Source organism: Fukomys damarensis, unplaced genomic scaffold, assembly GCF_012274545.1.
Source record: "Fukomys damarensis isolate Sample0158 unplaced genomic scaffold, DMR_v1.0_HiC HiC_scaffold_19, whole genome shotgun sequence".
Lineage (NCBI taxonomy): Eukaryota > Metazoa > Chordata > Mammalia > Rodentia > Bathyergidae > Fukomys > Fukomys damarensis.
The window spans coordinates 6,499,372-6,515,290 of record NW_022900931.1 but is presented as its reverse complement, the minus strand read 5'-3'; the positions used below and the strand labels follow the sequence as shown (position 1 = coordinate 6,515,290).

General features: G+C 56.6%; 2 protein-coding genes across 3 annotated transcripts; one reads left to right on the top strand and one right to left on the bottom strand.

Moving 5' to 3' along the window:
- The first annotated feature begins 126 nt into the window (after positions 1 to 126).
- Csdc2 (cold shock domain containing C2) lies at positions 127 to 9,066 on the top strand. Of its 2 annotated transcripts, none has more exons than XM_019209003.2 (4): positions 127 to 208; positions 5,897 to 6,192; positions 6,756 to 6,878; positions 7,554 to 9,066. In XM_019209003.2, exons 2-4 carry the CDS (start codon positions 6,020 to 6,022, stop codon positions 7,714 to 7,716), a joined length of 459 nt encoding a protein of 152 aa, XP_019064548.1. In that variant the 5' UTR covers positions 127 to 208; positions 5,897 to 6,019; the 3' UTR covers positions 7,717 to 9,066. The 2 variants fall into 2 exon arrangements, with proteins under 2 accessions (XP_019064548.1, XP_010632761.1); XM_010634459.3 differs by lacking the exon at positions 127 to 208 and adding an exon at positions 3,510 to 3,589.
- Positions 9,067 to 9,249: 183 nt separating this feature from the next.
- On the bottom strand, positions 9,250 to 15,918 carry Pmm1 (phosphomannomutase 1; the record flags this gene model as incomplete). Its single annotated transcript, XM_010634509.2, has 8 exons — positions 9,250 to 9,664; positions 10,071 to 10,186; positions 10,646 to 10,721; positions 11,598 to 11,697; positions 11,967 to 12,058; positions 12,131 to 12,207; positions 13,395 to 13,512; positions 15,835 to 15,918. Coding segments are annotated over 8 exons (786 nt in total), but the record flags the coding sequence as incomplete, so codon positions are not given.
- Between the last annotated feature and the right edge of the window lies 1 nt (position 15,919).

Genomic DNA, 15,919 nt, shown 5'->3' with positions numbered 1-15,919 from the left:
CAGAGAGAGGGCGCTGGGGTCCCCGCCGACCGTCTCCTCTGGACCCCCGGGAGGCCGAGCGCGCGCGCGCCTGTCTGTGTCTGGTACTCGTGTCTGGCCCGGGTGGCGGGGAACAGCCCATCCCTGCCAAGCCGCAGCCTCCTGTCTGGGGACCAGGAGGTTACCGCGGTGGCTGGAGGAATCCGAGGGCTCCCTCCAGGCTGGAAAGGCAAGTGTGCCGGGAAGCATCCCTGGAATGTGGGCTGGGACGTGGAGGGATATTGAGGACAGGTGGATGATGCCCCTGGAGCAGCTGTCTTGCCCCAACTCCGTGTCCCCAGTGTGATGGGGACAGTTGTGTTCGTGGGTTTGGGAGGTGGCTCAGGTTCTCTCCGTGCTGGGTCCACTGGGCCCGCCTGAGTGCCTGGGTCTACGTGCCCGCTAGGCTGGCTCTGACCTGCCTTTGCCAGAGTGCAGCCCCCAGAAGGAGGGCAGAGGTGATAAGCTGGGGCCTGCAGGGCCACCCAGCCGTGGGACGCAGGGACTCAGGGCCACCTTGGCTGGCATCAAGCCCGGAGTGGCCTCACCCTGGCACAAGGAGACCGGGTGGAGATAAGGGGAGACGCTGGCACCCAGAAGGAGACAGCCGGTTCCTGCCAAGCTGCCAGGCTGCCTGCCTGCTCTTCCCGGGCAGAGGGAGGGGGCTAGGAGGAGAACAATAATAAATACGAGTGTGAACCGCTGCAGCCAAGGGGCTGGGGGCGGGGAGAAGGAAGTGTACCCGGCGGGGAGGGGCAACCTCTCCAGCGCCTGGCACCATGCCGCCTGGATGCCATCCAGCAGGGCCCTCTCCTTGGGAATGAGGGTTTGTAGGCCCCATTCCCAAACCTAGTCCATCCCAGAGGCCTCTGGGCCTCCAGTTGTCAATGTTGGCTTCACCCAGACTCACCTTTCCCATTTCTTTGATTGAAGTCTTTTCCAAAAACACCTGCCCATCCTGATCTGTCTGGCCCCCAGCTGCAAGAGGAAAAAAATCCAAAGAGGTGCCATCAGGGGCTAGGGGCGGGGCATAGGACAGTTTCAGCCATAGAGGTTTGTCCTAGCCGTGGAGAGAGATGGCTGGACAAGGTTCGCGGATGTCACTGTCGGGACGGGCTCTCCGGGGGCCCTGGAAGACCCACACCGGCCCTTCGCCAGCTCATCCAGAGGCAGGACCCCCAAGTATCACCAGCAGAGGGCGCTCTGGGCTCGGTTGTAGTGGTCACAACCAAGTCCCAACCTGGCAGCCTGGACCGGAGACCCTGAGGGAATGGGACTCGGGACAGATCAGTTTTTTGGTCTTGTTTTTTGATTTGTTTGAGGTAGGGTCTTGCTGTGTAGTTTAGGCTGACACTGTAGCTCAGGCTAAGCTCACACTCGCAGCACTACTCCTGCCTCAGCCTTCTGGGCGTTGAGATCACAGATGTGCACACCACAACTGGCACAGATCAGACTTTAGTTCAGGTTGCACAGGAGGGTAGTTATAAGTGGAGCAGACTCTGTCCTTGTCCCAGAGCCAGTGAAATGACAGTCACAGAGCAGGGGTGGCATAGCACACTGGAAAGCCCAGGGGCTGTGGGGCACAGGTATAGCCGTTCCAAATCTAGTCCTCCCCGCAGGGGGACTTGGAACAGGAAGGTGACTTGCCTGAGGTTCCACAGTGGGGCAGAGGCAGAGCTGGTGAGAACATGGTGCTCCTGGTGCCACCCTGGCCTCTGGACCACAGGCAGGCTGGGGATGTGGTGAGGCGGCAGGGAAGAGGTCCCCGGAGAAATCCAGCTCCAGTAATGGCTGGGGCACCCCGCACCTCGGGCGCTCACACACACGCACACACAGTCATAGTCACAACGCTCAGGAGGGGAGGGAAGCAGGTTTAATTAGGTCACCTCCAGCTGAAAGCACAGCTTTGGTCCTGATGTATTTTAAAGAGCTTCAGGGAGGCTGAGGCGGGGAGAGCAGGTGAGGGCCAGTCTGTCCAGCGCTCGCAAGTTTGTTCCTTGTCACTCTCAGGAACTGCTGCGGATGCTGCCCTGTCCAGCAAGCCTCCCCTCTCCCCTGCTTCTGCCAGCTCTTCTGTCTGAAGCCACTTCCCCTCCTCCCATCTGCTCCCCACCATGGGGGCTGGCGGCTGGGATATTTTATTAGGGAGTTGTCTTCAAGCTCTGGGGAGCTGACAAGTGACTCAGCCAAGGTCATTGTCTGAGTCAGCACAATGCCAGGAATAGAACCCTGAGTCCTGCTCCCCACCTCTCCCACCCCTGTGCGCCCTTCTCCATGAGGCGCTTTTGGGGAGAATGGTCTCCTCCTTGCCTCCTGCCCATCCCACACCCAGGCATTTCCAGGGGACAAAAGGGTGACCTCTAACCAGCTCTGTGACCTCAGAAAGACTTTTCACCTTTCGGAGCCTCAGTTTACTCTTCTGTAGAATGGGCATTCTAGTAGTAATGATGGCCTAGAAATTTTTGTTTGTTTGTATTGGTTTTTTTGAGACAGAGTCTTGCTTTATAGTTCAAGCTGGTCTTGAATTCACTGTGTACCCTAGGCTGGTTTCAAACTCATGAAGATCCTCCTGCCTCAGCTTCCCAAATGCTGAGATTACAGGTGTGCACCACCATGCTGGGTGTAAATGGTATAAATGTTATTTTTTTGGTGCATAGGACACAGGTTGGGAAATGTCACCTTGGGCTGTGCCCCCATGCATTTCTGACAACCTCAAAGAAGTGGGCTGAGGCATTGGGAGCAGAGACCACTAACGTGGCTGAGATCAAGGGGAAGAGGGGCATCGCTTGCCCTGGTCACACAGCACTGGGTGGTTGAGCTGCTTTGACTTCCCTGATCTGCCCAGGGGACTCCCAGAGGGACAGAGACGACCCAGTCACCTCCGTAAGATTCACCTACACTGCCCTTTCACCTCAAGTTCCCTTTTTTTCTTTTTTTGCAACAAAGTCTGTCTGTGTCGTCCAGGCTGGCCTTGAACCTGTGCTGGTCTTGAACTCACTGCAGTCCTCCTGCCTCAGCCTCAGCCTTCTGCACAACCGTGCCAGGCTCGCTCTTCTTTTTTTCAATGTCAGATGCCTTGAAACACAATTCACACACTACATCTCAGCTGAGTTTGACCTCCTCGGTCATCACCACAGCTGCCTATGGAACAAAGCATTTTCCTGCCCCCAGAAGAAACTCTAGCCCTCAGCAGCCACCTCTTGCCCCCGTACCGCCCCTGGCCCTGGTGACCAGGAAGCTACTTCCAGCCCCTGTGGCTTTGCCTTGTTTCTCATGAAAGAATGGAGCCATTTCACATGGGTCTTTATTTATTTATTTATTTATTTATTTTTAAATTTTGTATCAGGAATCGAACTCGGGTCCTCGCACTTGGGAGAGGTGGGCAGTGGCACCACTGAGCTAGACCCCTGGCCCTTATACGGGTCTTTGTAACCAGCCTTTCTCACTTAGTGTGAGGCTCCCAAGGTTCATCTCTGGCTGCAGGAGTCCGCGCCTTCACTCATCCCTGATGGCCGAGAGACAGCATGTGTGGCCCTGCCACTGTGTACCCAGTCACCTGGTGGTGGCCATGGTCAGTATGCTGCTGTGAACATTCACGTCTCAGTTTTGCTGTGGCTCCTGCCTGTGTGTGTGTTGTTTGTTTTGAGGCAGAGTCTTGCTATGTAGTCCAGGCTGACCTCAAACTTGTGGCGATCCTCCTGCTTCAGCCACCTGAGTGCTGGGATTACAGGTGTGCACCATTATCCCTGGCTGTTTGCATTTTTAAAACTTCTGTTTTTTTGTTTTTTCTTTTTCTTTCTTTTTTTTTTTTTTGAGACAGGGTCTCTCTGTGTAGTTGAGACTGACCTGGAACTCACTCTGTAGCCCAGGCTGGTCTCGAACTCACAGCCATTCTCCTGCCTCAGCCTCCTGAGTGTTGGGATTACAGGAGTGTGCCACCACGCCTAGCTTGAAGCTTCTGTTTTCTTGGCATGGCTGGGGATGTAGCTAAGTGGCAGAATGCTTGTGTTTGTTGGGCCCTGGGCTCAATGCCTAGCATAAAAGTAAGTAAGGAAGAACCTGGACATGGAGGTACATGTCTTTGATCCCAGCAGTTGAGAGGCTGAGGCAGGAGGATCTTTATGAACAGAGGCCAGGGGCTCTACTTTGGCAATGGAGATGGGACAGGTGACTCTTGGCTCTGCTGCCCTGCTGTGGGGGTTTTTGGACTGCCTGGGCACTGGACTCCTACAGAGCCTTAAACCATTCCCTGGAAACCCTGGATTTGTGTGTGTTTGGTTTTGGGCAGATGGAGGCCGGAAATAGACACACAGTTCAGGATTTATCTCTGCCACCCAGGACAACAGGTAGGGCAGGAAGAGGGAAGGAGGAGCAGAGGTGGAGAAGCCATCACTGCTCCTCTGGGATGGTCTCGATGCAGTCGGGGCCTGAGCAAGGGGAGCACAGGGCTTCCGGTGCTCAGATGCGTGGCTTCCAGTGCCATCGCACAGATGAAGAAACTGAGGCCAGGGGAGGGTCATGCAGGCACTCTCCTGGTCCTCCCAGCCTACAGGGCCCTTGTCCCTTGTCAGGGCTCCATGGCAGATTTCCTGGGCCCCAAGACTTCCCAACCCCTGAGGAGGAGTTCGGGGGCTGCTTGTGGAGGGAGTTGCGATCTTTTCCTAGATTGGGGAAAATACAGGGCGGTTTTCTCGAGGCCACCTAGGTGCCGCGCTGTGGGCTTGGGGACGTCTGTTAATCAGCATTGATACAGCAATGCACAGTCTTACCCCTGCAGTCTGACTGTAGTGACACTTGTGGAATTCACTACTTAATGCATTCAGACCCGAAAATTTTGTTTCAGTAGTCATTGTTCATTTGGTACACGACATACAAGCTGGAATGGATCAGTGTGGTGCACGCCTGTAATCCCAGCGCTCAGGAGGCTGAGGCAGGAGGATGACTGTGTGTTTGAGGTCACCCTGAACTACATAATGAGCCCCTGTCTCAAACCATAACAACAAAAGAATTTGTCCATGTCGATTGCCTAGTGACTCACCACCTTTTCCAGCCAAAACAAGTTGTTTGGCACTTGTCAGTTTTGGTATTGGTTGTACCTCCTGGAACCAATTAAGGCCAAGTGCAGAGGCTCCGCTGAGTCTCCTATCACAGATGCCAGTCAGCACCTCACATCCTAAGTCACCGAATCCCCAGCACCTTTATAAGCTGTTGCCAGCCTCGTATTTGGAACCAAGGTTCTCACATGTACTAGGCGAGCACTGTGTCCCGGATGTTACATTCTGAGAGTTTCAACCTCATTTTAAGAGTCAGAAACGAGGCTAAGGGAAAACAATTCTCAAGAACTCGCCCTGCGGTCTGCTCCAAGCAAGCAGAAAGGGATGTCGTGCTCAGCGCGACCTTGCTGTGGAATAAGAGCCACACTATGCCCCGTGACCTGTCGTATGCAGGATGTGACCTGTCTCAGGCTGGGAGTGTGGCCCAAGGCCGCACGGCCAGCGAGTACAGGAGCTGGGGTTCACACCCGGGCCGTTGGGGCTGCAGCCTGCATTCCTGCCCACCACGTGGGACCCTCGAGTGGCTTGGCTGAGGCCCCCAAATTGTAAGTGACAGAGCCGAGATTTGAACCCCTGGCTGTGAATCTGAAACACTTACACCAAATTACAGCCACCAAACACCCCACTTCCCATGCCCCAAGAGTTACAGAGGCAGACTTTGGTCGTTTTTGTCCTTCTGCTTTGCATACTGAGGCAGGACAGGTTGTGCGTGGTGCAGAGCCATACCGCAGCCACAGCTGGCGGGAACGGCCTCCCCACAGTGTCCGGTGTCCCGTGCTGTCCCCAGACTGGACTCAACTGTTCTCTCTCTCTCTCCCCTGCAGACGGAGCCCGTAGCTGGCGAGGCCACCGAGCAGGGCCAGGCCGGGCCCTGCCCGCAAGGACGCCCAAGCCCTCCGCCGGCCCCAGGGCCCCAGAGCCCACCAGACTCTCCCACTGGCCTCACCATGACATCGGAGCCCACGTCACCCCCAGTGGTGCCCCCGCTCCACTCGCCCAAGTCGCCTGTCTGGCCCACTTTCCCCTTCCACAGGGAGGGCAGCAGGGTGTGGGAGCGGGGCGGGACGCCACGGGACCTGCCCAGCCCTCTGCCCACCAAGCGCACCAGGACGTACTCAGCGTGAGTACCTGTCCCTCACCCGGGCTCTGAGACTTTCCCCATGCTTCTGTGTCCCCATTGTCCTCCTGAGGACAGGGAGCCGGGTGTGGACCTCTCCGTAACTGCTGTATCTATTCATTCATTCCACAAAACGTGCTGGGCTAAAGCCGGGCGTGGTGGTGCACACCTGTAATCCCAGCACTCAGGAGGCTGAAGCAGGAGGATCGCTGTGAGTTTGAGGCTGGCCTGGGCTACATAGTGAGTTCAAGGCCAGGCTGAACTACATAGCAAGAGCCTGTCTCAAAACAAAACAAAACAAAAACTACAAAATGAGAGAAAGAAAGAGAGAGCGAGCAAGAGAGAGCTTACGAGAACAATCTGCTTACATCCAAATGAGCTCAGGAGTGGAGGGTGCCCCGTGCAGACACTGGGAGGAGTCAGGAGACCCCTCTCTGGGCCTGGGTCTCATCTGCAGACTGGGGGTGGTGTGAGTGCTGGGTGACTGTGTGTGTGCCGCTGGCCCAGGCAGCTCCGCAGGGCGGGGTTGGGGGCTCCCGGGCCACAGCTGCGATCCCCCACCCCAGGACAGCCCGCGCCTCGGCCGGCCCTGTGTTCAAGGGCGTCTGCAAGCAGTTCTCCCGCTCCCAGGGCCACGGCTTCATCACCCCCGAGAACGGGTCGGAGGACATCTTCGTGCACGTGTCTGAGTGAGTCCCCGGCCTCCCTTCGGGGCTGGGCCCTGCCCCAGTAGCCCTCGAAGAGCCTGTGTGTAGCTGCTGTCCCTGCCTCTGCGTCCTCCCACGGGCTGAGGGTGCAGGAGAGGGGTGGCCTGGACCCTGTGCTATGACCACAGCCTGGGAGGGGCTTTGGGGTGGGGTGAGCTTGTCCCCCCTGTGACCTTTCACCTCTCCATTCCCAAAAGGACACAGAGAGGGAGATACTGTGTCTCATTCCTATTTTTATGTTTTTCTTGTTTGGTTTCTGGATTTGTGTGTGTGTATGAGTCTTGATATGTAATTCAGACCAGCCTTGAACTCACTATGTAGCTCAAGCCGGCCTCAGATTCATGGCAATCCACCTGCCTTAGCCTCCTGAACGCTGGGGCTACAGGCATGTGCCACGTATGTCTGGCTCTGATTTTATTTTTTTCAGTGCTGTGGGCTGAACCCAGGACCTTCTCCTAAGATACGCCCCCTATCCCCTTTTATTTTGAGACAAGGTTTGAATAAGTTGCCCAGGCAGGACTTGATCTTGGGATCCTCCTGCCTCAGCTTTCCAGAATGCTGAGGCTCTGAGAAGCAAGATTGCTCAGGTCTCTTGGCCTGGCTGCCCTCTGACAGGGCTGCATGGCATCGGGCTGACCCTTCTCTCCTGCCCACCAGCATCGAGGGGGAGTATGTGCCCGTGGAAGGCGATGAGGTGACCTACAAGATGTGCCCCATCCCACCTAAGAACCAGAAGTTCCAGGCTGTGGAGGTGGTGCTCACCCAGCTGGCCCCGCACACCCCTCATGAGACGTGGTCTGGGCAGGTCGTGGGCTCCTAGGCTGGGAGCCATGTGGGAGGCCTCGGTGTGCATGTCTGTCTGTCTGTCTGTGCCCCTGGCTGTGCGTGCGCACCTCCACCCACCCCACCCTGTGACTGTCCTGTGAACTGGCCAGAGCTGGCTGGAGGGGAGGCCACCAGCCCTGCCTGTCCCTCCTCCGTCCCTTCCTGCCATACACACAGGACCCTTCTTGTCCTCCTGCCCTCAGCCCACGTCGGCTGAGTCTCTGCCATCCTGTCTGGCTCATGGGGACTTTGGGGGACCCCTCTCAGATGAGCTCGCTCCTGTCTGCCTGTGTCCCACCCTAGGCTGTGGCCTCTGCCATGGCCTGACCCTTCCTCTCGGAAGCCAGGCTGGTGAGCACTTTGGGTGAGCCCCCAGCCTCACGCAGTGGAACAGGGGCAAACATGGGGCACACGGCCCTACTGCCTTGGCCAGCCCACTTCCTGCTCAGGCTCTCAGATCACTGGTGAGGCAGAGGAGGATCTGGGGTGCCCTGTGCTCACCCCTGCCCCCCAAGGTAAACAGGGGATCCATCTCCCTAGCCTGCAGCCATTTCCTCTCCCCCAAATCCCAAACCCTGTGGATTCTCCACCATGCCTGGCCACAGCAGCTGTGGAACATGTGAAATAATGTCTCATGCGAGACCAGGCCTGGGCACCAGAAGGATCCACCGGCCTGCACCCCTCTTCCTCAGCTGTGGGACAGCAGCCCCCACAGGTCCTGATAGACCAGCGGCCCAGGGGTCTTTGCCTTGTCCATCCTGCTGTCCCTGTTACCTGGAGCTCTCTGGGCCTGAGATGTCCCTGTGTGTGGCAGGGGTGACCTGGCCCCTCCCCCTCCCTTGAGACCAAATGTGGGGGAAGTGGGGTCACAGGCTTGAGGCACAGCCCTGCCAGGACAGTGACCCTTATGAGACCCAGTCTGCAAGTAAAAGTGGGGGCTCACAGGCCCAGGATGAGGGGGTCGGTGACTAGGCCTTGGCACTGTCCCAAGATAGCTGGACATCTGCATCTCACCCCTGCCCAGTACCATCAGAGGCTGGACGGTGCCTGGCATCCCCTGTACCCAGGAAGGGCCAGCCAACCTGACACTCCACTGAGCTGGACAAGGACACCCTGGGCCCCCTGGCAGAGGCCCTGTCTGCACCCCAGCCTCCCCATGACTAGGCTCCCCGAGTAGGCATCGGGCCAGAGCTGCCTGGGTGGCAGGGGCAGCAGCCCCTCCTCCCGTCCTCAGGCCCACAGCACTGTCAGAAGCCGTCCCGAGACCCCAGCCACGGATTCCCCATCCTCCCCAACACTGGCAATAAATTCAACTGTGACCTGGGCTGCCATAGCTGCTTTCTGTCCAGTCCTGGGAGGGCCAGGGCAGGACCTGCCGAGCTGGCCCTTGTCTGTGGCTTCAGTGGATCAAAGACTCCTGGGTGACCCGGGGCAAGTCCTTGCCCGTTTCCTCCTCTGCCAAGTAGTGACCCTAACAACATGTGACATAACATCAAGAGCCACACCTTCAGACACATTTGACACCATGCCTTGTCCTGGGACCTTTAATGCTCGTGACACCAAGTGCTGAGATGTGCCCGTGCCTGCTCTGCACTTCCTCTGCAGGGCAGGCGGGCGGGGTGGCTCCACGTCGTACCCTCGCGCGTCTCCTTCTAGTGTAGCGGGACACGCTCTGTTCCAAACTACGAGGAGCGGCTAAGGCCACAGCCGTCCACCCTGCGGACCGGCCTCGAGCAGGCTCCCCCGCCCCAGCAGGTGCCGGCGTCCTTCTGTGGGCCCGGGAGAGCTCTCTGGAAGTCAGAGTCAGGTGTGAGGACTGCTCATGCCTCGTGGGCTGTCTCAGGGAAGAAGATCTCACGGCACCGCTGAACCGTGTCCTGAGGGGAGACCACGCTGTGGCCCACAGTCCGGGGGTCAGCGTAGATCTCAAAGTCATTTCCACCCTGCACAAGAGGAGGGGAGGAGAGAAGGACTCGCGCAGGGACACCTGGAGGAGGTTTCCGGGGTTGGGGTCCTCACACCACCCCCTAGAGAGCTGCCCTTCCTCTTGCCCCTTCACAGTCCTTGTCAGACTTGCTGTGTGACACAAACAGGTTTCTAGCGGTCTTTGAGTCCTAGTTTTCAAACTGGATTATGGGGGCCAGGGATGTAGCTCAGTGACACCACGCCTGCCCCGCAAGCAAGCGCAAGGGTCCCGAGTTCGACCCCCAGTACCACAACAAACAAAAACTGGATTCTGAGCCTGGTAACCAGGAGCCCTCTGGCCCAGTTTCTGTCGCTGTGGGTTTGGCGTTGAGCACAGGTGTGTAGGTTGAGGGAGCCCAGAGGCCTGGGTGTGGCCATACTCACAGGGCTGGTCTCATTTCCGAAGAAGTGAATGGTGTCAAAGCTGTCCTGGTCCAGGCTGTCCAAGCAGCAGCGCTTGTCCCAGCCCTCAGGGAAGACATCAAAGCTGATCATGCCGCCTGCAGGAGAGAGCAGACCAAGCTGGCAGCGCGGGAGCCATGGGGGAGTCTGGGCAAGGCCTGTGCTCATTTGCTCCATAACCCCAAGTATCTGCCTAGGGCCGGGCACAGAGCGCAGGGCACAGGATGGACTCAGCACCTTCAGGGACATCTGATTCAGGGGACAGAATAAGTGAGGTACAAACAAGACCATCGGAGAGCAGGATTGGAGGGTTATCCAGCCATGGTGTCCAGGGGAGACCCGAGGAGACACAGGGCTGGGAGCCTAGGCAGAGTGGGGGTGACTGGGGAACTGGGGGTCAGCAAGTCTCCCAAAGCCCCAGTCAGCGGCACTGAGCTGGGTTCTAGACGCTGGGACTGCCGGCAGGTCTGGAGAGCTCAGCAAGGGGCAGGTGGGGAATCCAGCCAGGCCGTCAGCCCTGCCCCAAGGGGCTCCTGTGCTCTGAGGGGCGGACCTACCTCGGGAGAACCGCAGCCCTTTGCCTGCAAACTCCGTCTTCAGGGCTTCCACAAATTTCTCCCGGATCCTCTCCTTCTGCAGGGGGAGGCGCAGAGCAAGGCTCAGAGGACAGCGTGTGCCAGGCTCTGTGCTGGGCACATGGGGCCTTTTGGGGGCATGAGGATCAGAGAGGGGCAGGTCATCCAGCCTCGGAGGCAGAGCCAGATCCCTGCCAGAGTGGGCACAGACTGGGCATTCTGAAGGGGGCCTGACAGGAAGGCCGGGGGGACAGGGCAGCCTGAACCCAGGTCCCAGTGTCCACCTGTCCAAGTCAGCACAGCAAACTGCAGCTCTGGCACCGGAAAGGAGTGTGGAGAGCTGTGCAAAAAGCCTTTGTATAAGCGGCAGTGGGTGCTCATAGGCCACAGGATGCCGGGTGGGGGCCACAGCCACAACCGTGTCTGCTGAATGTTTTCTGTAGGCTGGGCTGGGCAGGGGGACATTCTTGCAAGCCTGAAGACCCCGCAGGGCCTGACCCTCCTGGGCTGTGGAGGGAGCAGACAGGTGGGGCCTGGAGGTGAGGCGGAGCGCGCAGACCAGCCCAAGCAGGCAGCATGGCTGCTGGGCTCAGGGTGGCTGGTGAGGGGGGCAGAAGGGGACTTCCAGTAACCTGAAGAGCAGGTTCTCAGCTCTGCAATGATGCAGATTCGAGATGGCTCTGGAGGATAGAAGAACAGGAGTTTCTGGACCAGATGTGGGTGGGATGGTGGCGATGATGTGCCCTGGGTGTGGCTGGTGGTGTGGGACACTGGAAAGGGGCAGATGTGCCTATGGTGGTGACACAGGACAGGTCCCGAGACTACTGGTTCACTCAGAACTCCTCCCTGGGTCCATTTCACTGATGAGAACACAGGCGTGCAGAGGTCGAGGGACTGAAGTTCTACAGGCCTAGGGTCACGTAGTTGGTGGCACCTTGTCCAGTTCAGAGAACTCGATCCGCTCCTCCAGTGTGCAGCTGCGACCAATGGGCGAGATGTTCAGCATGCCATTCCGGAACTCGATGAAGGTGCCACTGGGGTGACAGAGTGGGGGATCCAGGGAGAGTGAGAGGTCCTCAATTCAAATCCAGCCTCCCAGAGCTTCACAGGGGACAAGAATCCACCCACCAGGAGTCAGGGCCTCAGGGCTGGGGCTGTAGTAGTGCAGGCCTGCTTCACTTAGCACGCACAAGGCTCAGGATTCAATCACCAGCACTGCCCCCCAAAAGAAATCAGGGGCCCAAGCATCTGCAGGCTCCAGCTGAGGGACCCATACTTTTGTGTGTTTGGTCTGGGAGCTCACCGCTTCTTGGGCAGCCTAAGCAGGGCCATATAGCTGAGGCAGAAGTTGATCAAGTCCTGGAGCAGCTCCTCCCCCAGGTGGCTCTGGATGGTCTGGGCAAGGAACACAGGGCTCTCAGTGGGGCGCGATGTCACTGCTCCAGCCCAGCCCTGGGAGACACTGACCTGCTTGGAGAGCAGTCGTCCATGCTTATACTGCACCGTCCCATTCTCCGCAAACACGTAATCAAACTTCTCAATGACTTTGGGGCCACAGAGAGGCCAGGGGAGAAAGAAAGAGCCTGAGACCAGGTCCCTCTGTTTCCCCAGAGGCAAGCAGTGGGGACGGAGCTCATGCTCCTTGGTTTGGCATTCAGGGCCTGTCTGTTTCATCCTGAACCAGCTTCTCCAGCCTCTGCTGCTCCTGCAGCTTTGTTTCCTTCCCCACAAGCCAGTCTCTGCTCTCCACCTTCACCCAGGCAGACCTTTCTGCCTGGACCTCCCTCTGGATATCCCCCTCCAAGGTCCTGCCACTCCTCTGGAGGCCTCTGGTCCAGGACTCGCCAGCAGAGGGCGTCACTTCTGCTGAGCTCCCACAGGCCCGAGGGACAGGGGCTCAGTGGCCAGACTGGCAGCAGAGGGAGCTTTCAGCTTTGGCTGGGCTGGGAGAAGCAGGGCAGCTGGACCTCTGTGGCAGGGTCTGGGCAGCAGGGGATCGCCCACACTATGGTGAGGTGGAGGAAATGGGCAGGATAGAGGTATCTGCAACACGCTTATGGAATAAATGGGGTGGGAAGAGGGAAAACCCAAGAAGGGTGTGCTTTGTAGAACTGGAGGCCTCTGCTGCCAAGGAGCCGGACCCAGGGGCTTTGGGGCCCTAAAGACTTCCTGGGTGACTTCAGCCTTCAGTTATAAATGGGATAACCACGTCTACCCTACAGCATGACTGAAGAATTACAAGAAACCTAGCTACCCTGGTCATTTTGTATAAACCCTAACCATTACCAGTTATGTCCATGTTAAAGATGAGGAAATCAAGGCTTTGCAGAGAATTGCAAATGGCCTAAGGGCAGGACTCTGCCCACATTGCTCCCAGCCGGTTCCCTATTGCTGGCTTAGCACCTGCAGTAAGAGGTGCTCACTGACGTTCTCTCCCTCTCTTTTCCAGTACTGGGAATGAACTCAGGGCCTTGTGCTTGTGAGGCAGGCTCGGTGCCACTGAGCTAAATCCCCGGCCCTCTCTTTTTTTTGTTTTTTTTGAGACAGGGTCTCACTATGTAGTCCACACTGGCCTGAAACTCACAGCGATCCTCCTGCCTCAGCCTCTTGAGTGCCAGGATTACAGGCGTGCGCCACCATGCCCAACTCCTTCTCTACTTCTGTCCCAGAGAAGTAGGATGGGATCTTTACAGTCTACCCTACCCCACTGGAGCTGACTCTCCCCTCCTACCTTCGTCCCCGTCCCCCAGCTGCTCAGCAATCTTGGAGTAGTCAGAGCCGCCCACCACGCCAATCTGTACCTTGCTTCGCAGCTTCTGCAGGAAAGTGGACACCTCGGGGTCAATCTTCTGTGGGGGCAGAGGAGAGAAGGATTCTGGCTGTTGGCAAGTCTGGAACCCCCACTTAGTGCTCAGAACCCAGGGAGCCCACATTCTACCCAGATGTGCTCAGCATGCCTAGTCCCCAAGCAGAAATGCTCCAAATCTGAAACTTTTCAGCATTGACAATGTCACAAATGGTGACTCCCACAGTTGACCTCATGCGATGGGTCACCATCAAAACACAAGTGGACTAAAAACACCTTATAAAACTGGGTTGAGGGCCAAGGTCAAGGGTAGAGTTCTTGTCTACCATGTGAGAAGCTAAAAAAAAAGTATAATATTGCCTTCAGGCTATCTGTACAAGATATACACGAAACATATGTGAGCTGGGTGCATTGGTGCACATCTGTAATCCCAGCATTCTGGGAGGCTGAGGCAGGAGGATCACAAGATTGAGCCTAATCTAGGCAATGCAGCAGCTTAGTGAGATCCTGTTTCAAAATTAAAAAAAATAAATCCATAAAAGGGTGGGGATACCCTGGGTTCAATCCCCAGTATCACAAAAACAAGCAAATAAATTAGAAAAATAGGGAACATAGCAATAACCATCCAAGGGTTACTACTGGGATTAAATAATAATCCATTGGGCGTAGTGGCACACACTGGTAATCCCAGCACTCATGAGGCTGAGGCAGGAAGATTGCTGAGTTTGAGGCTAGCTTGGGCTACACAGTGAGTTCAAGACCAGCCTGAACTATAGAAGGAGACCCTCTCTCAAAAAAAAAAAAAAAAATCCGAAGTGTTTGAAAGTGAAAAGCAAGTAACTGACAATTAATCAAGAGGAAAGATTCCCCACCAAGGAAATATAAACCAATACGGTATAATACAAATTTCTCGTATTTTCAGATGTACACAGATGACACTGGTCAGAATGGATGAGAACGTGGGGAAACAGGCACCTGCTGCTGGTGAGATTATTATATCGGTACAGCTCTTATTTATTTATTTTTTTTTTGGGTTTTTGAGACAGGGTCTCACTATGTAGTTGAGACTGACCTGGAACTCACTGTGTAGCCCCGCCTGGTCTCGAACTCACAGCGATCCTCCTGTCTCAGCCTCCTGAGTGCTGGGATTACAGGCGTGTGCCACCACTCCTGGCTGGTACAGCTCTTTGGAAGGTAATTTGTCAAGATCCACTAAAACTTAAAATGCACATACCCTGTCACCCACAGTTTCCATTTTTCTTGCCCAGGTATCCACGGAGGGTCACTGGGGTATATGTAGCATAGTGAAAAACAGTAAGCAACATCCACCAGCTTGTCAACCAGGAAATGATTCCTATCTTTCATCAGGAAATACTATGCAGCAGGTAAGGCAGCTCTGTGCTTCCAATACAGCAGGGGCCCAAGACATGCAGTTAATTATCAAAAGCAAGTTGTAGGAAGGCGCAAACATATAATGCCACTTAATAAAACAACCTCACAAAGCCAGACCTGGTGGTGCACGCCTGCAATCCCAGCTCTCGGGAGGCTGAGGCAGGTGGATCACAAGTTCATGATCAGCCTAGGCTACATAGTGAGGTCGGCCAGCCTGAACTGCATAGAGACCCTATCTCAAAAAACAAACCAACAAAAAATAGCCTCACAAAATATTTCTTCTGGGAAATGGACCCAGACCTCTGGGAGGAGGTCATGCTAGACAAGTAACCACATTACTTTGGGGAGGGGCCCAGGCCTGAGATCTTGGTGTGGTCAGAGACCTCAGACTCTGTTTTGTTTTCATTCTTTAACAAAAAATAATGTGCTCAGTGAACCTGTATATAATAAAAAATTAACTCTTGAAAAGCGCTAAGTGCAGGACCTGTCGGTGGATAAATTAACAGGCAGTTCTAGTTCAGGCTGCTGTTGTGTCAACACAGCCAAGGGCCAGGGGAGGTGCGATGCGGACGCCACCTCCACTCCAGATCTGCATCTTCCTCCCGGATCTACCCTGAAAGCGGCGTGGCTGATCCCTTCCAGAAGGCTCCAGGACCCTCTTGTCCTCACCAGGGGGTAACTCTGGACCCCGGGCAGGGGAAGCAGGACGTCCCAGAGCCAGGCCCGGGGGTGAGAGGGCCAGGAGCCGACACACCGCGCGCCAGCGCCTGCTCGGAGGCTGTGGATGAGGGGACCTGCCGGAGGGTCCCCATCCCTCCGGGTGGTCCTTGGATGCCAAGGACCGGTACCGCTGCATCCCACAGCAGCGGGTCCCCGGGTGTCCGCGGTCAAGCCGCTGCAGGTCCCACACGAGCCCTCGGACATCCGAGGGCCACTCGCGGCCAGAGCTTCTTTCCGGCCGTCGGGGCCCTACCTGGCGAGCAGGCGTGAGAGTCCCGTCCACGTCAAACAGGCAGAGGATGCGCTCCTTCCTACGGGCGCCCTCGGCGGTGACAGCC

Coding starts and splice junctions, on each gene's coding strand:
- Csdc2 (XM_010634459.3), top strand. CDS start 3,527: ATGGCCGAGAGACAGCATGTGTGGCCCTGCCACTGTGTACCCAGTCAC. Junction 3,590..5,896: donor GTCACCTGGTGGTGGCCATG/GTCAGTATGCTG, acceptor TCTCCCCTGCAG/ACGGAGCCCGTAGCTGGCGA. Junction 6,879..7,553: donor ATCTTCGTGCACGTGTCTGA/GTGAGTCCCCGG, acceptor CCTGCCCACCAG/CATCGAGGGGGAGTATGTGC.